Source organism: Chrysemys picta, chromosome 15 (genome assembly GCF_011386835.1).
Source record: "Chrysemys picta bellii isolate R12L10 chromosome 15, ASM1138683v2, whole genome shotgun sequence".
Lineage (NCBI taxonomy): Eukaryota > Metazoa > Chordata > Testudines > Emydidae > Chrysemys > Chrysemys picta.
The window spans coordinates 17,710,899-17,732,126 of NC_088805.1; the positions used below are offsets into that span (position 1 = coordinate 17,710,899).

Genomic DNA, 21,228 nt, shown 5'->3' on the forward strand with positions numbered 1-21,228 from the left:
AGAAGAAAAGGTGATATAGAACAACATTAAAAAGTTATTTGCATAATACCATAGCAGATTTCAAAAGACTGTCTTTTCAGTAGAATTCCATTGTCTTCTGAGCTCATGGGAATTCTTTTGAAACAACAGTCTTTTGATGGATGTTCAGCTACTATGATGATGAGCTCTATGTAATTGCCAACAGAGGTAGAAGATTAATCTTCCATATCACTGAAAGTCCTTACTGCATCTATTCAGCAATGTAATGTAGTCCCATTTGAGGCCTGCAAGCAAAGGTTTTGAGTTGAAGCCTTTAAATGACATTATGGAAGTGAGACAAGGGGGATGAGGTACTGTCTTTTATTGGACCAACTTCTGTCGGGTGAGAGAGACAAGCTGGAAGAAAGTTGTGTGGCTTGAAAGCTTGTCTCTCTCATGCAACAGAAGTTGGTTAACGAAACAAAAAGATATTACCTCACCTACCTTGGCTCTCTAATATCCTGGGACTGACATGGTTACAACCACACTGCATACAATTCTGGGAGTCCTACAAGACCTGCTGTCTATACTAAGGCAATTTTCCCAAATATTTTAACTGGTTTAAAAACCTGGTTCAGCTCAACCAGATTTAAAACTGTTTGGGGCATAATATAGACCACGTTTTGGTGACTTGAGCCATATAAGTGGAAAAGTTGAATACATTTCAAAAAACAGCTCTAGCAGGAGTGACGAATGAATATCTAGGACAGTGGAAATCCCGTTCTATAAATTTGCAAATTATATATTTTTAGCAAAGAGGATAAACTTCATGAACACTGCTATCAAATTTCCCTTACCAAATAGGTAGCCAGTTTATTTACCAATGTTAACACTATAAAATAATATATTTTCTAGGATTTAATAGAATTAAATTAATTAATAATTAATTAATAAAATTCTAGCATTGTTGTACCAGTCTGTGTATGTCAACATTAAACAATGAAATGTTTACTATGATTCGGACCACAACTAGTTAACTGTAGAGGCTAATTTCTAACTAACTCTACAAGCTGACTTTTTTCAATCAGCATTGTAATTGGCACATCTGCAGACAGGAAATCCTCAACACTACTAAGTTTCCCAGTCTATTATCTGAGACACCTGGTGTGGGTGTGTTGATACAGAGAAAATACAATGAATCATACCGGGACTGCCCATCAATTAACCAGCTTTAACTGTTAATGTGTTTAATTTTTAAAGGGTGGAGAGCAAAAGTGAACACTGAGGAAACTTCCATTGTTAGTTTCCAGAATATAAAACAAATTTAGTTATTCTAACGTTGCTTTCTAATACTTAGTTTTACTTTGAATCAAAGCAGTGAATTGGATTTCAACTGACCTGCAGTTGTATATTAGTCAGCTTTATAGGTTATGGTTAAGGTTAAAGCCAGGTTTCTTTTATCAGCTCAATTTTAAACAGCTCCCACTTCCAACTTTGCCAAAAGTAATTCAATCCACCAGAAATTCACAGGTGTGACTATACACCAGGGTAGAATTTTACTGGCAAGTCTGAGGCAAATCAGATAAGATGTTTGGGAAACATGCAGGTGTGAAAAATGAAATGATCTCAGTTCTTGAACATTTTTCTAAAGGTTTCAGGCTTGTCGCAACTCTAAAACAGCATGAGCTTTCTGGTCTTCGCAAATACTTGTGTTTTTGATCTGTTATGGGAGAAGGGAATTAGTTATTAACATAGTTTTTAACGGACCTTAAAAGAACCCCATTACTTTCAGATGGAGAGCCACAATAGTAGCACAACAAAGCAAAAGTTGATCAGGATTTATAACCTACATCCCTCTCTCTGCGTTATAGGGATACAAAAGAGTTAGTTTAACTCAGAAGAAAAGACAACTAGGATGGCAGCTGTGGTTTATTGACAGTCCACTGAGTGCAGTAAGTCAGGACATCCAGTTCCTATCAATGACTCCTGTCACTGACCCACTTAGTAAGCTTAGGCAAATCACAATCTCTTTGGTGCTGATGAAGTGGGTTTTAGCCCACGAAAGCTTATGCCCAAATAAATTTGTTAGTCTCTAAGGTGCCACAATGACTCCTCGTTGTTTGTGCTGATACAGACTAACATGGCTACCACTCTGAAACCAACCATTATAATGCAATATCAGGAGAGGAAAGAGTATCATAGAAGTATTATAATTAGAATAGTAATTAAATCATGGTAAAACTGATTTTTTTTAAGTGTCCGACAGATTTCTTGAGCAACAAATTTAAATCTTATCTGGTCTGTTAAATCCAATCTGTTAGCCAGATTTCTCCCCGCTTCAGCGGATATATCCTGCCATAGATATGCATGGATCTTTACAAAAATCGAAGACAATAGGTCCCGTACTCCAAAAAGAGTACAATCTAAACAAGGGACCACAGGAAGTGAAGGCAAATTGACAATGGTAGTGATGGCAGAGTTGTGGGACGTGAGGCAGAAAAATGTTTTCCATTCCATGTACTGGAAGCCTTATATTATACATTACTCAATACTTTGGACTCTACACGAATTATGCTTGGTATTTTCTATAACATTTGATGTACCTGAAGTGGAAAACCTGTTTCATTTCATTCTTGATTATAAAGTTTTTGGTGACTAGTTTAATGACTTGGAGGCTACCATGCATTTCTGTATATGGAACTGATTCAGGAGTCAGCTCACCTCAGGTGAGAGCAGTTTAGGTGAGTGGAGGACAAACAGTTGAGCTCTTCACTGGGAGTGTCTGAGATACACAAGTACCTCCAGCTACTACATTTCCTGTGAGATGTTGGGGTTCTTAGAGAAGGCTGCCTCTCTCTCTCTCCTAACTGGATGCAGAGCACTGCAGTGGAGGATGTGGAGTTTAGAGGCAGCTAGCAGAAACGGCAGCCCCCTTGAACATCAGGATAAAAGGGAACTTTTGGACTGTAACTGAACAAGTCAAGCATAAGAGAGTGAGAATCAATGGCCAGGTGTTAAGTCCTGTAGAGGGGGAGGCTGTTTGACACCACACAACACCAGGGGTGAGGGTTTTCATTTCAAGAGTGGAAAGCATTTTTAAGAAGCAGTTATTTTAAAATGATCTAATTTACCGACTGCCCACATCACTGTGTCAAAGTCATCCATTTCTTCTTTGCCTGAGTCAGCATATTTCCAGGTAACTTGCAGTTTGCCGCTCTTCAGCTTTTCAACTTTACTTGGGGTGCATTTCTTTAAAAATCTTGTACCACACGATTCCATGTAATCGGTTACTAAGAAGGACATTTGCTGTGAAGTAAAAAAAAAAAAAACCTAAACATTTTTTTATTTAAAAACAAGCAACTTTTAAGTCTTCTCAAAAATCCACAACTTATTTGTGCTCATTAAAACCTAGTGAATACATCAACCACGTCAAGCATACTTTGTTATTTCAAACCTATGCAACCTTGTAGCTTCCTAAAAAAAACCCTGATCATTTTGATTTAAACAGCTGTCCCCTGAGGACCTTTTTCTTTGTTTTGGCTGGCCTTGCCTTAGAATATACCACCTCTAGCCTCATTCAAATTGCATAGGAAATAGAGAATGTAAAATATCAGCATGTAAAAATACAATTACGATTTTTTTTCACCATTAACAGAAAACCTAATGTTCATGCCTTGGGATTTCTCATGCTGTGCCAGAGCAATCTAGTGAACCTGACAGAACTTGGGGATTTCTCACATGAGAGACAAACTGAGGTCCTGACAAACTACAGTGGTGGGATAGAGTGTCACTATAATTTTAAGAATCAGTATATTTGCATCCACTGCAAGTCATGTCTTACAGCACAGGTCACACTTTGGCCTTAATTTTTAATGGTCCTGTTTTGCCAGATCTCACTGGTTTCATAGACACATTCTGACCACAGTCCAAACACTGGGCTGATCATGAAGGTAAGTCTTTATATTTATCCATGGCAAGAGCTGTTTTTTTTTTGTTTTTTTTTACAGAGCATTGCATCAAATATTCCATAATCAATTAGCGATGTGGTACGCTGTGGTATAATTCCCTTGTATACAATCAGCTTGGGAGCCTTGCTACATACTTTAACTCCAATGTGCTACACGCTACATGGGGCCTTAATCATCACCAAGGGGACTGAAAGGGCTGGAATGCTGATCATTTTGCTATTAATCGAGGACCGACTCAAATAAGATGACAAAAATGCTAAAAAATTCCTTTTAATTTCAGTTTTGCCTTTTGGTGTTTACATACATGTGTTTTTTCATTACCCTCTACAGATCTTTTGATGCATCTTTGGCCCAGTATAGTACCAATTAGGTGGTAGACATGTCATCATCCGTACTGACATGAGTGTACACATACCAGTATGTGTCTTTTATACACAGGGTATGATTCCCAAACTCCAGTCTTGTTTACTATTTGTACCCTCTATTTTGTTTTGTAGGGCATCTATGACTACTATTTCTCTTTAATAAAGCTGCTCTTAGACAGCATTGCTTCTGCAGAAGGGGACTAACATTATCCTACATACACCACTCCCCTCTGGGCAAGCAGTGAGCAAAAACTAAATGTCTCAAACTGGAGAACCATAGATGTGTGAGTGGACTGAATTATGTTGCTGCTTACTTTCAGATAAAGAACAGTGTGTATGACAGCTCTGATGTACTATTTACAAGCAACTATTCAAAATAGTCAGACTGGGATTTTAAAACTGTTCAGTGTTGTGTAGACAGCCAACATCATCTACTGCACTAAGCATGGCCAGTAAATCCCAAGATGCAATCCTTATTCCATCAACAGACCTATTGCATAGCCTTGTGATAGCCACTTAGTCGCTGTGTGTCAGCTTCTCCATCTATAAAAAGGGAGCAAATTATACTTACCTGCCTCCTAGAATGTTAAGCGGATTCAAGTGTGTAGATCACTTTTAAAAATGTAAAGCAAGGAGTGCTAGGTTGGTTGTTTTCCACATCATTTGATATATATCAAAAGGTTATAAAGAATCAGCTAATTCAACTTAACATTGTCAGAATTTCAGTTTTTCTGGTAGTCTGAAAATGGGAAACCTTTACATAACCCAACTAGCACAGAGCTTCCTGCGGCCACTACACCTATCATACGCCTTTGCAATAAACGTGAATCATTAAGGTATCCTGAAAAGCTTTACTACAAAAGGAAATGGTGGTTTTTCAGGAGACACCTTTGATAAATGTGTTTGAATCAACGCCACACCGCTGTCAAGCCGTGAACTGCCCCATTGACAGGTTTATTCAAAGATGTCATTGCTCTTGATTGTAGTGAGTCAGGTTGTATTTTATCATATGAGTTGTTTATTACTTATAAACAAGGATATTATCACAAAACCACCCACACAGAAGAAATGCTCATTCTTGGCTTATACGTTAACATTTTATTTTCAAGCTAAAAGTTGTGGCTGGCAATACAGTAGCAAATGCCAATGTTATTTCTCTTCTGAAACCTGGTATATCAATATTACCTCATCAGTCTCTATCAGGCTCAACCTAGTTACAATCTGACTACACCTATCTCCAGACCTGTTTTGCCTCCACTCCTCCTCGTGTTTAAACTGTTATCACATGTATTGTTTCTATCCACATAAGACAAAGTTCCACGGGAAAAGAATATTCTCTAAGTGTTTTGTAAAGGACTCACACGTTCATGGCACTCTATAAATACCCTAAGATTTTTATGGATTTACAGGTGTAGACCTCATAGCAAGGTGAGAATAAATCCCAGAATATTAGCCAGTTTAGGCTATGTTTTGTGCCTTGTTTCAAATTCTTGAGATGTAGCCATATTTTAAAATCATGTGCCCTATCTCGTTTTCACAGAAATATGGAAAATATTCTTTTTTAAAAGTTTGTACTTATAAAACAAACCATAATAATCTTTAACATGCAACGATTATGCACATCTACAACTGTTTACAAAAATCCAACTAATTACAGTGGGAATGACCGCTATAGCTAGTGTTGCATAGTGGTTTCAATTCTAAGCCTCTGTTTTCAGATGATTAACTTTCCAAAGGCGTCACCCTTCTAACTGAAATTTTCTAGGCTTGTTATCTGAATGAGAGAGAATTACTTGGAAAGTTTAAGCAAGAATGGTTCAGCCAGTACAAGAGTGGACACTAAGGCTAGGTCTATACTACGCGCCTGAATCGGCGGGTAGAAATCGATCTTTCGGGGATCGAATTATCACGTCTCGTCGGGACGCGACAATTGATCCCCGAATCGATGCTCTTACTCCACCAGCGGAGGTGGGAGTAAGCGCCGTCGACGGGGAGCCGCGGAGGTCGATTTTGCCGCCGTCCTCACAGCGGGGTAAGTCGGCTCCGATAGGTCGAATTCGGCTACGCTATTCGCGTAGCTGAATTTGCGTATCTTAAATTGACTCCCCTCTGTAGTGAAGACCTGCCCTATACTAATTTTGGAGAAACAGCCTTTGACGCTTTGAACCATAGGACAACCAGAGCAAATCAAATTGGCCACTTCCCTCTTGCTTGAATTAAGTAGAAGAAAAAAAGAAGTATGGTCTAGTGGTCTGAATACAAGACTAGAACTTGGTTGTTCCTGACTCAATGTCAGTTCCGATCCAATTCCCTTTGTAGCCTTGGGCAAGTCACTAGACCTCCCCTCCACAGGTCCCCTTTTGTAAAATGGGGTTAATATTTATAACACACCTACAAGGTAATATTTTGTGAAGGAAAGTGCTGCTATTTCTATAGAAGACAAAAATACCCCACACATCTAAGAGATTTAAGCTATACCGATGGTTACCTGATCAAACCCTCGAAGTGGGATACTTCTGACCATGACCGTGGTATCCTGTCCAATGCCTGTGAGAAAACCAGCACACTCAAGGGACACATCTTTTGAATCATCAATTAAAGGAATATAGATTACATGATTTCAGATGAAAAACAACCAAAACAAGGATATTGCCACAAGACTTGGATTATTCTAATCAATGAAATATCCATGGCAATAACGTTGCTGTTGTATAAAGAAAGAACAAAACCAAGCTAGTGTTCATATTACAGGAAACTTCATAGATAAAGGTTTGCAAGACCCTCAGAATGCACCATCATCTGATCTGAATTCTTGTGACTGCTCAAATGCAATTAATGTAGTTTAATCACTGATGCAGGTAAACAGTTCAAGAGTGGGGGAATTTAGACAATTGAGCCTTCACAGAAAAGACAAAAATACGCCAATCGTAATCATAAATCAGTACAGCTTTTACAAAGGATACAGCTGGCTCCAACCACCAACCTGTTACGGAAAAAAATATAGCAGTGAAATGAGCTTGTGCATATTTTCACACAATTGATACAAAATTATTTTCTGGTGTGTAGTATGATTATAAGATTACAGGTTTGATCTGCACATTTGACATTGTTAGATGGAAACAGTAAGAGTGTGGTTTTCAAATTCCAACATAAAGACAAACATGCTAAAAAGTGTCAGATTTCATTCCAAACCTATTTTATAAATGAAAAAAATTGATAGGTTTATAAAAAATGGAGTTGTTTTTATCTTGTGAAATAAAAGATCTAAAACACATTCTGAAAAACAAAACAGATAAAAGCACACACACACACACACACACACGCACACACACACACACAAAGTGGGAATAACGAGGAGTTAAAATGAATCATGACTAAACTCATTTATTGGGTTGCAAATTACAGGTAAAAGCTGGCTGCTTGGAGCAAGACTGTTTTTTGCTTATGTTCCAACATAGATTTTGATGTTAAGTTAGATTGTAAGCTTTTGGGACAGGGACCATCACTTACTATGTCTTTGTACATAGTGCAGTGGGGTCCAGATCCATATTGGGGCTTCTAGGTGCTATCACAATACAATTAATAAACAGAGACACAAAATGGGATTGCAACAAAAGTAGAGGATCTGTGACTCTTCTAGGCACGGACTTTTGTAGACCTCTATCATATCCCCTTTTAGTAGTCTCTTTTCTAAGCTGAACAGCCCTGTCTTTTTAATCTTTCCTCATATGGTAGCTGTTCCATATCTATAATAATTTTTGTTGCTCTTCGCTGTACTTTTTCCAATTCTAGTATATCTTTTTTGAGATGGGATGATGAGAACTGTACGCAATATTCAAAGTATGGCCGATTTAGATAGTGGCATTATGATATTTGCTGTCTTATTAACTATCCTTTTCCTATTGGTTCCTACCATTCTGTTAGCTTTTTGACCGCCACTGCACACTGAGCAAATGTTTTCAGAGAACTATCCACAATGACTCCAAGAGCTCTTTCTTAAGTGGTAACAGTTTATTTAGACCCCAGCATTTTGTATGTTTTTCAATGTGCATTACATTGAACTTATCAACATTGAATTTCAGCTACCCTTTTGTTGCCTGGTCACCCAGTTTCGAGAGATCCCCTTGTAACTCTTTGCAGTTGACTTTGAACATAACTATCTTGAGTAATTTTATATTGTCTGCACTCTTTGCCACCTCATTGTTTACCTCTTTTCCCAGATCATTTATGAACATGCTGAACAGCACTGGTCCCAGGGGACCCTTCTATTTACCTCTTTTCACTATGAAAACTGACCATTTATTCCTATCCTTTGTTTACTCTCTCTTAACCAATTACTGGATCCATGAGAGAACCTTTCCTCGCCTACTTCGCTGAAGAACCTTTGGTGAGGGATCTTGTCAAAGGCTTTCTGAAAGCCACTGGATTACCATCGTCCACATTTGTGGACACCCTCAAAGAATTATAATAGACAGGTGAGGCAGAATTTTCCTTCACAAAATCCATGTTGACTCTTCCCCCAACAAATCGTGTTCATCTATGTGTTAGATAATTCTGTTCTTTACTATAGTTTCAACCCATTTGCCTGATACTGATGTTAGGCTTACTGGCCTGTTTGCCAGGATTGCCTCTGAAGTCTTTTATAAAAATCAATGTTACATTAGCCATCCTCCAGTCATTTGGTATAGAGGTTGATTTAGGTGGTTACATACCACAGTTAATGTTCTGCAATTTCATATTTGAGTTCCTTCAGAATTCTTGGGTGAATATGATCTGGTCCTGGAGACTTATTACTGTTCAATTTATCTATTTGTTCCAAAATCTCCTCTATTGACACCTCAATCTAGGGCCGTGGCTACACTTGAAACTTCAAAGCGCTGCCGTCGGAGTGCTTTGAAGTGCGAGTGTGGTCGCGCGCCAGCGCTGGGAGAGAGCTCTCCCAGCGCTGCAGGTACTCCACCTCCACGAGGGGATTAGCTTACAGCGCTGTAACTTGCTGCACTCAGGGGAGTGTTTTTTCACACCCCTGAGCGAGAAAGTTGCAGCGCTGTAAAGCACCAGTGTAGCCGTAGCTTAGGACAGTTTCTCAGATTTGTCACCTAAAAGAATGGCTCAGGTGTGGGACTGTCCCACACATCATCTACAGTAAAGACGTATGTAAAGAATTCATTTAGCTCTTCCGTAATGACCTTGTCTTACTTGAGTGCTCCATTAGCACCTCGATCGTCCAGTGGCCCGGCTGATTGTTTGGCAGGCTTCCTGCTTCTGATGTACTTAAAGTTTTTTTTGCCGTTAGTTTGTGTGTCTTTTGCTAGTTGCTCTTCAACTTCTTTCTTGGCCTGACTTACTAAACTTTTACACTTGACTTGAAAGAGTTTTTATTCCTTTCTTCTCCCTCAGCAAGATTTTACTTCCAATTTTTAAAAAAATATCTGTTTGCCTTTAACTGCCTCTTTTAATCTGTTGTTTAGCCATGGTGGCATTTTTTGGTCCTCTTACCCAAAATTAAAAAAAAAGTATACATATAGTTTGAGCCTCTATCAGGGCCGGCTCCAGGCACCAGCCCTCCAAGCATGTGCTTGGGGCAGCACCTGGAGGGGGGCGGCGCTCACCCGGGGAGAGCAGGGCCGCGGCCGGGCTCGCTGCCCTCCTCCCGGCGCTCCGGCCGGCCGGGAAGAACGGGGCCGCAGTCGGGCTCGCCGCCCTCCTCCTGGCGCTCCGGCCGGTCGGGGAGAGCGGGGCCCCGGCTGAGCTCGCCGCCCTCCCCACGGCGCTCCGGCCGGCTGGGGAGAGCAGGGCTGCGGCCGGGCTCGACGCCCTCCCCTGCCGCACTCCCCACTGAGGGGCGGCAGGAGGCTTTTTTGCCTGGGGCGGCAAAAAAGCCAGAGCCGGCCCTGGCCTCTATTATGTGGTTTTTAAAAAGTTTCCATGAAGTTTCAGGCATTTCACTCTTGTGACCATCCCTTTTAATTTCTGTTTAACTTGCCTCCTCATTTTTGTGTAGTTCCCCTTTTTGAAGTTAAATTCTACTGTGGTGCGTGTCTCTGGTATTTTCCCCCCTGCAAGGATGGTCTAACACATAGAGGTCTATACAATCATGAATGGTGTGGAGAACGTGAATAAGGAAGTATTGTTTACCCCTTCACATAACACAAGAACCAGGGTCACCCAATTAAATTAATAGGCAGCAGGTTTAATACAAACATAAGGAAGTACTTCTTCACATAATGCACAGTCAACCTTTGGAACTTGTTGCCAGGGGATGTTGTGAAGGCCAAAATTATAACCAGATTCAAAAAAGAACTAGATAAGTTCATGGAGGATAGATCCAGCAAAGGCTATTAGCCAAGATGGCCAGGGATAAATCCACACTCTAGGTATCCCTGTTTTTACAAATGCCTGTAACAGCACCTCATTCAGGGCAGCCCTAATCCTAACAGAGAGATACTAGCAACGGAGGGGCTGCTGTGTCAAGGACACAGATTCCTTGCTCCATTGACGATGTTCAATGGGGAACATTTGGTACTGTACTTCGAACCCAGAATTCACAAATGGGGCTGGAGGAGCATTAGGGTTTTCCATCTTCAGGGAAGATTCCCACCACCAATTTAGAGATTAATAGTCCCCAGCCTACAACAGCTATTTCATGCCTCACAGCAACCACAGACTGGAAAAAAAAAAATCTTGTCTGTTTGACAAGCATGCTAAATAAACCCTTTACTTAGAACACAGTATTTCATCCTCCTTTAATGATGAAGGTACTATTTAAGAATTGTTTGTAGAGCACATATATTTCTGAAAGAAGTCACTCTGCTACCTGTGATGTCCCTGGTCTTGAACCCTAGCCTGGGAGTCCCTGGCCTCCACCCAATGGCTACTGAAACTAGGTGGGCTAGGACTAGAACTATCGCCCCAGCCAGGCCCCCATCCACGGGAGCTCTGATTGGAGGATCGCCCAGCTCCACCAATTGGTCCAACTACACTATCTAAGCCAGGAGGAGGAGCAATAAGGTAGTTTCCTGTTATGGCTGCATTGGAGCTTGCACCCAGTCTCATTCCTGCTCCTGGCTCCTCCCTCACCTGCACCTTAGCTCCTGTTCCCACCTTGCTTCTGCTCCATTCTTGATCCTTGCCTACTCCCCCGCTCCACTCATCAGTGACCAGTCCCGGCTCTGACCCCAGCCTCCGCCTTCTGATCCTGACCCTTAGCTCTGGCATTTGGCATCTGACCTCAGCTCCGATCCTCAGCTTCAATTCCTGGTTCTGACTCTGGCTTAACCGCTGGCTGTAGTAACTGGCAGCTGACTCCGATGCTGACCTTTGCCTTCGTTCCCCAACCTGGACTGCTGCTCCGCCCACTAGACCTGACTCCTGCTCTGAGTACTAGGCGAGACTGCCTACATCTTGGTCCATAAGAGCATCTTGACAGTAGAAAACTGATCAATAGTGTAACTGTGTTTGGATTTAAGAAATAAAGTAACATAAATCCTCTCAAATAAAATTTAAAAAACCTTGCTCAACATCAGTCAAATACTGTACAGTAAATGACAAATCCTAGACAGGGAAAATTTAGTTGTGGCTGGCTTAGTGAAATTAGCTCTTTTTTGGAAGAAGAATGGATAATTCTATGACAGAGCTAATCCCTACAAGTACGAATAACATAATTCCATTTTTAAAAAATGGCTTCTCTCAGAATAACGTTCTGGGTGCCCTGCAGAAGCAACTCATGTTCACCAGCATCATGAGAGCTGGGTGACAGGAATGTGCCTGCAGTTATCATCTGAAGCAATGCTGATAAATCTTGTGAAGACAGTTGAAGCTTGCAACTGTCCAGTTAATGTAAAGTATTACTTAACTTCTACAATAGATGGGCTCAGGGGATCAGACCAAGCTTTGGTTAACTAAAAAAATCTGAAAAGGATCGACTATCCAGTCCAGGAGACTTAAAGAAGCCAATACTCTGCCAGTCTCCCATGTAGTACATTAACCAGCACTTCTGCACCCCTGTATCAAGAATCCTAGCAACAGGCTTAATAAACTGTCAATGAGAAAATGACTGACACTCTTAAATCTCCCTTGAAAACCTGCATTAGTTACAGAATCTGGAATTTAAAATTCAGGCCATTATTCTAACACAAACAAAAAATGTAGACTAGCAGAAGTCATACTGGGGGTGAGGGGTTTCCTTAATTTGAATGCTAAGAACCTATTTGCATTCAAAATGCAGACAGGACAAAATAGCAGCACTGGGTTGAGCTTATAAATATTATTCAAAAACTCTTTAAGCTCATGTTTACTGAATTAGTGATTTTTATTTTTAAAGGAAACAGTTAATATAATACAACTGTATTGTACCACTGATTCTATAGGAACTATTAGCTCTTCTTTATTGTTTAACTATTGTTAAAATTTTGGATTTATATATATTTTGGCTTTTACCACATTATTTTTAGGTAACACTCAAATATGTAGTCTGTCTGTCTCTGAATATTGTATACATCAGGATTTTCTTGCTTTAGCTTATTACAAAGAGTTTGGATAACCATGGATTTACGCACACTGCCAGCTATTAAACCACATCCCTTTTAGAACCTGGGAGTGAAATCTGGTACTACACTCTGTTGTTTTTATACTCTTAAATCCCATTGTTTGGCAATAAATTCAACCAACTCCTATAATTTAACAAAAACTATATTTAAAGAATAACAGTTCACTAATTAAGGAAATTCCCCATTAAGGATCAAAATACCTAGATAGGTAAACCTCTACCTCGATATAACGTGACCTGATATAACACGAATTCGGATAGAACACGGTAAAGCAGTGCTCCGGGGGGGGGGGGAGGGGGGGGAGGGGGGGAGGCTGCGCACTCCGGTGGATCAAAGCAAGTTCAATATAATGCGGTTTCACCTATAACACGGTAAGATTTTTTGGCTCCCGAGGACAGCGTTATATCGAGGTAGAGGTGTATTATGGGATTCAATAAGGAGGCATTAAGGTAGTCTCTATTTTTTACATTGATCTTTAGCTGTACATCCAGGCTTTTAAAAGAACTTTAATGGTATCTGAAGCAGGGGTCAGAGGTATTTTTAACATCTAGTTTGGCTTTTTTAACACCCACCCACGTTTTCTTCTTTCTGTTTCTAGAAAGGGAAGGATTTTAGAACATAAGGAGCAATGCCACCACAGAGAAGGCAGAAGGAGGCAACGGCTACCTGAAGATAATCCATTGAATAGAGGTCTTCTTCCACCAATGGTTTTCCTCAATTAACTAACTTAAATCTTCCAGTGCCAACAGAATGCTCCCTTGCTGCAAATTGTACAGACGCAACATTTAAAGAGACGGGATCATACGAGGGCCAATACATTTCCAAGATAAACCTGCAATATCAACATCTGTATTGTTTTTTTCTTTTATGTTTTGTAACTGTTGGTTTAAGCAGAATTTTCCAGGATGGTGCTTGATACAGCATATTTGACATGGAAATAAGCTATCATATTTTGCCTTAATATTAAAAATACGTGTAATATAAAATGCTGGATGTAGATATACGTTTTTGCATAAAAAGGTACAACTGGTTTTGAAATACTTTGAAAACTGGCAGAGCCATTAGCCCTCATGAAAACATACTGGTTTGAACGTTTCAAAACACTAACACAAGAAAGCCTTTAAAAAATTAAAAAATTGAATACATATTGCCATTAAAACCAATTAAACTTTAGTGAAACAGTGTAGTCCAGTGGAGAGGGCATCGAAGTGGGGGTCAAGGAATCAGGGGCTCTGCCACTGACTTGCTATGTGGCCCGGGGCAAGTCACATCCCCACTCTCTGAGGCCATGAGGGAAACTCAGGTTTGATAGGTGCAACTCCCTCCACTTCAGGGTTTTTATTATGGCAGGAGCAAGGGTGATGCAGAACTGGCAAGGGAAAGTACGTCTGATGACACCCAGGAGCCACATCTCAGGCTAATTAAAGGGCACTATCACCTGGCGAGTGGAGCTAGAGCGCAAGGTGTGTGAGAAAGATGGAAGCTCTGAAATGGTCTTGAAGAACATCTACACAATCCCCACTACAATTTAAACAGCAGTAAGAGGTCGGGGGAACAGGTGGCGCTAAAAGGGAAACTCAAAGTGGTACATGTCAAAGTTCAGTCAATAATTTATCACTCTTGGAGATAAATTTGCCCAATACTAGGGCACCTGGATTTATCTCTGAATGGAAGGTGCACCTTCCTCCTCTAGCACACAATGGGCCAACATCGCCTACAGCAATTGCAAATGCTGAAAAACACAACAGTCTCTATAAGGAAATATTCACAAGGAGTAGAACAAGGACTTGGGCATACGTTTCCCTCTTTTATTAGATGAGAAGTAGATGCAAGTCAGTGGCCATATATAACACCAGCAGTTAATCTGATTTACAGCCCCTCCTACAAACCAATAGGCTCCTTGACATCTTCAGTGTCAAAAAGGCAGGATTAAAAGCCAGAACACAGCCCCTTCACACCTGCCAAGTCTCTCTCATTTGGAGGAAGACTCCTTCAGTTTGGATTGATTTTATGGCAGTCTTTCAGTTCTCGCTATTGGTGTGAAGGATTTTATTGTGTGCATATATCAGGGGATTTTTAAGACTCTTAGGTTGGTTGGTTTTTGGTTTGGTTTGGTCTGGTCTGGTCTGGTCTGGTCGTTTTTAAGTCTCCCTTAGAAAAATAATTGAAGATTGACAGCCCTGTAATTTATATGTTGCTAAATACAAGAGATATGTAAAAACAGCAGAATAATTAGAACCCAGATCAGAATGCAAACAAAAGGCGTTAAACTGAACCTTGGGAATATTTATAAGGGAAATAAATTGGACAGAAAAAACCCTTCTGAATGTGAACAGCTCCCTCCTTCATCAGTTTCACCACAGGCTGATAAAGTACAGAAATGCTACTGTAGCCCCTCAGGGCTTATTTTGACTAAAGCTTAGGAATGCAACATATAAACACTAGACTCCCACATTACACTGTTACAACTTGCATTAACAGCGACTGGACAAAAGCCACATTTTCATAGAAACATCTTACAGGGATAAATCTTGTGTTTAGTTTTTTTTAAAAAAACAATTTCCTCACATAAATCATGCTCTCCCAATTCAAGAGGTGACTGATATACTGCAAACAACTGCAGATTTAATTTCCTTTTAAACTGTACTGAAGGGTTCTGTTTATCTGTTGATGTTTAACTGAAGAGACACTGCATTTCTGTATTCAAAGTAGCCAGAACTGTAAATGGCACCTACATTTTGTTTCAAAATAGCAATTTCAGCTTCCTCAGGTGACAGAGATATATTTAGTTCCTGAAATCAGCTCACTAGAGAAAGTTAAAAATATAAACATCTTCATTTGGCTACAGCACTGGCAATCACGTACTTCCCATCATTATTTGTATTGTGGAGTCCCAGGCACAAGTCAAGACCCCACTGTGCCAGATGCTATACAAACCAAGAATAAAAAGACAGTGCCTATCCAAAAGAACTTACAATTTAGTAGAGTAGAAACTTCTGCTACTAGTTATTTCACCTACACACAGAACTTCACCATAAAGCGTTTACCGTAACGGCCACATTGTTGTGCACTGAAATTTTGGGGTTTTCTTTATGAACACATTTTTACTATTTTCACTAATTAGTTTGCAGTGTATAGATGAGTTTTGTCTAACTTAATTTTGTATTAAGTTACATACATCAAACTAGTATTTCTAGTTTGTAGTAGCCAAAGAGTAGATTAATAGAATGATAAACATAACGACATCACGTTCTATGTTCTTTGATTTGCTGTCAAAGTAGTAGTACCAGTTAAGAGTAAACACTAGCAAAAATAAGCTGGACTGTGTTTTACCAATCTCAAACTTATTTCAAATATACACAAAAGTCACAGCAAAGAATAACAATACAGCATTAAATTCTAAGCAGTTGCTGCCCTCTTGTGGCTTCTCTTTATAACTGCTATAATTAAAAAAAAAAAAGCTATCTTCATCTAGGACAGGGGTAGGCAACCTATGGCACGGGTGCCGAAGGCGGTACGCGAGCTGATTTTCAGTGGCACTCAAACTGCCCGGGTCCCTGGCCACAAGTCCGGGGGGCTCTGCATTTTAATTTAATTTTAAATGAGCTTCTTAAACATTTTAAAACCCTATTTACCTTACATACAACAATAGTTTAGTTACATATTATAGACTTATAGAAAGAGACCTTCTAAAAATGTTAAAATGTATGACTGGCACGCGAAACCTTAAATTAGAGTGAATAAATGAAGACTCAGCACACCACTTCTGAAAGGTTGCCGATCCCTGATCTATGATGCTGAAAATTCAATTTGCTTTTCAAAGGTGTTTCTTGTGCAAAACATTCCTGTGGTAGGCACAGAAATAAAGCCACAAAATAGCTTTACAAAATTAGGTATAGCAGTATTCAGGAAAAAAAATTCAGAGGTGAAACAGAATGAGAGTGAAAGCTAGAATGCAAAAGCAGTATTTAGACCATTATTGTGCCTTACTGTATCAAGGTAAGAATTCAAGTAACAGCGTATATTAAAGTCTTACGTTTTTCCAGGAGATTCTTTCAACCAGAATATATCATCACTTGTAATTCCATATTCCAATGCACCTGCAATCTATGAATAAAATGTATAGATCATTTTGGAGCTGATAGAACACAAAGAAATAAATGAAAAATTGAACTTGAGCAGTACAAAACACTATACTGTTTCCATTAGCTCAATTTCTGATTTTCTGCAAAATAAAAACCACAAAGCTAAAGAACTACGTAGAGGTGCTAATACACATTTTAGAATTTTACTGCATTTGTACATGCCCAGTGGTTTGAAAAGAACCCAAGAGACCCATCATATATTGAACACCCCTGAAATTCCCATTGCTTCTGTGTGGAATCAACCCTATGTTCTCCATTGCGTGCGGTGACTTTTTAGAATGTGTAGGCTCTGATCTATAGTATTGGTCACCCACAGAAGTGCCAATGTTATCTATAGATAAGGTAGCTGCAGTTGGCTCTTGTACTTTTCTACATTTACTATTGGAACAGTGGTTAACATAGATTGAAACAGAAGGGGGAACTCTCATCACAGCAGCCAAGAAATAGAGTGAGTGCTGCTTACCCAAACCAAGCACAAGAGGGGCAGTTTTCTTCTTCTTTTGTCAAAGGAGTGGGAGCTGTGGTGTGCCTCTCCCCCCCTTTACTTTAACACACGTGCAGGAAAAACCCTGAATGCTTCAACGAGTAATATTAAGAATAATTTATCTAAGGCAATCAGAAAGTTTTCAGGTGTGATCCAGAAGCTGAAGTTCTATCCAAATCAGGACTGTAAAGCTGGGACTCTGAATTTTTCTATTCTAGACTATGTAGGTTTTTATACCATGCTCAACACCACAATATGAGTGCCTTCCTGTAGTGCATTAGGCCACATGACTATACGCTTGTCACCTGTTTGTTCTCTCATCCTCTCCCCAGAGGAAGAAGCATGCGCAATGGAGTTGATGGTTTTGGTAATGTGGTGCTTTTTTTGTTTTTAAATATAAATATATCGATTGCTCTGTGTTTATGTTAGAGAAGACAAAGTTGAAGAAATGTGCCCTGCACTTGGAGCAGAAGGTGGTGAGGTCTGTGATGGCCCTAATACCTGGGGGAGTTCATATCACAGTCTTGGACCACCCCTGGAGAGGGTTCTGTCTCCCACACAGACAAGCTTTACTGTTTTTGTGGAGAGTTCCATTGTGCCAGAGGAGCATAGTTGCTGATCACAGTCTTCGTCCTGAAGCTTTAGATGATCTTTTACATATCCTGGGCCCAAGCCATGGAATACTTTGAAGATAAGGACTGAGACGTTGAACTTAATTCCAAATTCTATGGAAGGCTAGCGTAGAGAGTGAAGGACAGATCTGATATGTTCATGGTAGGACACACCCTGGAGTGTACTGCACTAGTTGGAGTTTCTGAAGTGCTGAAGCTTTTCATACTCCGGTATATCACCTTGCGGTTATCCAGCTGAGAGGTGAAGAAGGCATGAATAACTCAGGCCAGGTCTTTGTCTGCCAGGATGGGATGGGAGTTTCCTAGCCAAGTGGAAATGGTAGAAAGCATTACTTGTAGATGCTGCTATGTGATAGCTCAGCATCAGCAAGGAATCCAAGAGTATTCCTAGACTACAAACTGAACTGCCCAATTAGGGGGTGTGCATCTTCAACCAACAGAGACTGCACCTGGTCTGCAAGCTCTTCAAAATACTTTTCTCTGTCCACAAGCATCACCTCTGTCTTGCTTCAGCCAACTGTTCTTCATCCAAGAGCTGAGCTCATTCAAGCACTGGGCCATCGTGTGATATGCTTGTTTGTGGTGATGGATAAATAGATCTGTAGATTATCTGCATATTGCTGGAACATGAATCCATGTCACCTGAACACTTCACCTAGAGGTTATAAGTAGGTGTTGAAAAGGAACAGACAGAGAATTGATTCTAGTGGTAGAGGTGCAGTTTCCCATCACTACTCATTGGGAGCATCCTTTCAGAAATAACTATTTTAGCACGTATTATCCTAGGAGCCTGCCACCTCTCTCAGGCAAGATAGCAGATTCTGCAGCATTCAACACTGTTGACCATGAGAGAGGTACACCAGGATGAAAATGGATGACTGTTCTCTATCCATTGACAGGAGGAGATCATCCATCTGTGCCACTGAAGCAGCTGCCACTAAAACTTTGCCAATGATGTTCATCATATCAGAGCACCAAAGTCCCAGTACCCATCCATGACAAGAGAAGGAAATGGGCAGACACCTCTGACATGGCTTACTGAACGAACATAGATCATAAGAACAGCAATGTCTACACAAAAGGATGTTCAATACCACCTCCACAACTCTTATGGAGAAACTCATTTTTCGTTTCTCCTTGCAAGAGCTATAACCCTTGACTATGTTATGCTTTCACCCTTATTTCACATAGGCATTACACAATAAGGGATGAGGGAATTACACCTGCAGAAAAACTTGCAGAAAGCCTATTTTTGGTTTTTATGCTGTGTCAAAGGAATTTACACTATGTGTGATATAGGTATTGCCAGCTAGTTCTGAGAGGCTTAAGGTTCAGTGAGATCAGCCTTTGGTAAACAACACAGATGGGCCTCAAGATAACTAACATGCTATGGACCCTTTACCACCAGGTCATTGGTTAGAACCCGTCCCTGGTTGATAGCAACTTAATTTGAGAAAAGACCAATGGCTTATATGAAATGAGTTCAGACATCTCAATTCAGTTTCCAGTGGACAGGTATTTTACCTCTCAAAGTCACCATCACAATTAAAACTAATGGGCATTTTCAGGAGAGTCCAAAGAAAGTAAGGTTTCAGAGTAGCAGCCGTGTTAGTCTGTATCCGCAAAAAGAAAGTAAATCACCCTGATCCCCAGAGGTGGTTCCTCCGAATCAAGGTAAATATACATTGTCAGGACAGCGTGGGAAAGGATGCATGGCGAGTGCCCATACCTAACTGTCTGTTGTACAAGATGATAACTTCAGTTTTAAGAACTGTTAGTCTGGCACCTTTCCCCAGCACTAAGAACACTTTTTAAAAGAAAGCTGGACCTGCCTATTGCTCTCCGACTTCAGATGCATGGCCCTGAGACATCTCATAAAACTGGACTACATGGCATGGAATCTCTTGTGCAGCCCCTTGGAAGATCACACAAGCCACATGGTACTTTTACCTGTTCTGCTGTCTTAGAAGGTTAAGGGTTTAAACTGTGCAAAGCTATACTCATAGCAAGAGGCTTTTAGACTCAAGGACATTCAGGATGGTGAAATAGGGCAACAGGTTATGGTCTGATTAAAAAAAGGGGTCATATTTTAATTTTTGCTGGAAAGCTCACGTATTATGTTAAAGGCAACAGTTCCAGCTCACACACTCACAGAAGTTAATCATGTGTATCTTTATCTGTGCATTTATGTCCTTTGGTAAGTCCTCCAAACATTTAGTGTGAGCTACAGCAGAAAAAGTAAAGCTATTGGAGATGTCACACGGCAGATGTGACTTACATGTGCAGGATATTTTGGCCTCCCTCCAGTGGCAATGACGATGTTTTCTGCAGTAATGATAGTCTGCAAATAAATACACAAAGTTAGGATCATCATGATCAACAACCTCTGCAAGAATCGCCGGCTTTATTCTGAGACAACCTTATTGTCTGTCGTTAGCTTTTAATTACATACATATGGGTAATAAGAACTGAGAAAAATTGGTATTAAGCACATGCTATTTGTGTAAACTCGTGCACCAACCAGCACTATGTTAACAAAGGTTGCATTCGTCTAAAAGTGACAAATGAGTTTGGGTACTGAAATCAAGACACCTTATAATGAGTGATTTTCAGAAAGCGCTGAGCGTCTGCTATTTGAAAGTCAGGCCTCTTTAAAGTACCTCAAGTAGTCACTTCTGAAAATTTTGGCACATTTACATAATTTTATTCAAGATCTTTTGCTAACAGGGCAGAAGTGATTACCAACCATGACTCCACTCAGGTGCTTGAAGTTAAATGGCAATATATTTGCATTTAAAAAAAAAATGAATGCAATGTTTTCCCAATTTTGCAAATGGAGGAAAAGCATCTCTTAGATGACCCAGGAGACAACATAAGGAGAAAGTTTTGTCTAGTAGTTACAGCATGACAGAGTGAGGAGATCTGGGTTCTATTTAAACCTCTGCCATTGATCTTGGCTCTGCCAATACTATGGGACTTTGGCCAAGACAATTAACCTTCTTGTGCCTCAGTTTTCTCATCTGTAAAGTGGAAATAATAATACAAGCTAACTCAATGTTGGGAGTGGGGTTTATTATGTTCAATTATCAATGTATTAATGTTTATTTAAGCACTTTGAGATCCTTGG

General features: G+C 40.1%; 1 protein-coding gene across 4 annotated transcripts in view; it reads right to left on the reverse strand.

Annotated features, from left to right (window-relative positions):
- TXNRD2 (thioredoxin reductase 2) overlaps positions 1 to 21,228 on the reverse strand; it is a 52,190-nt gene that overhangs the window by 25,462 nt on the left and 5,500 nt on the right. For 3 of the 4 annotated variants that reach the window (XM_005281124.4, XM_005281123.5, XM_024105716.3), the window contains 5 exons: positions 20,380 to 20,442; positions 16,877 to 16,947; positions 7,255 to 7,274; positions 6,780 to 6,871; positions 3,090 to 3,264 (listed from right to left, as the gene is read on the reverse strand). In XM_005281124.4, the coding sequence (XP_005281181.1) occupies positions 3,090 to 3,264; positions 6,780 to 6,871; positions 7,255 to 7,274; positions 16,877 to 16,947; positions 20,380 to 20,442 (421 nt within the window). Of the gene's footprint in view, positions 1 to 83; positions 264 to 3,089; positions 3,265 to 6,779; positions 6,872 to 7,254; positions 7,275 to 16,876; positions 16,948 to 20,379; positions 20,443 to 21,228 lie in introns of those variants that run through there. The other variant, XM_065568020.1, reaches the window with a different exon arrangement.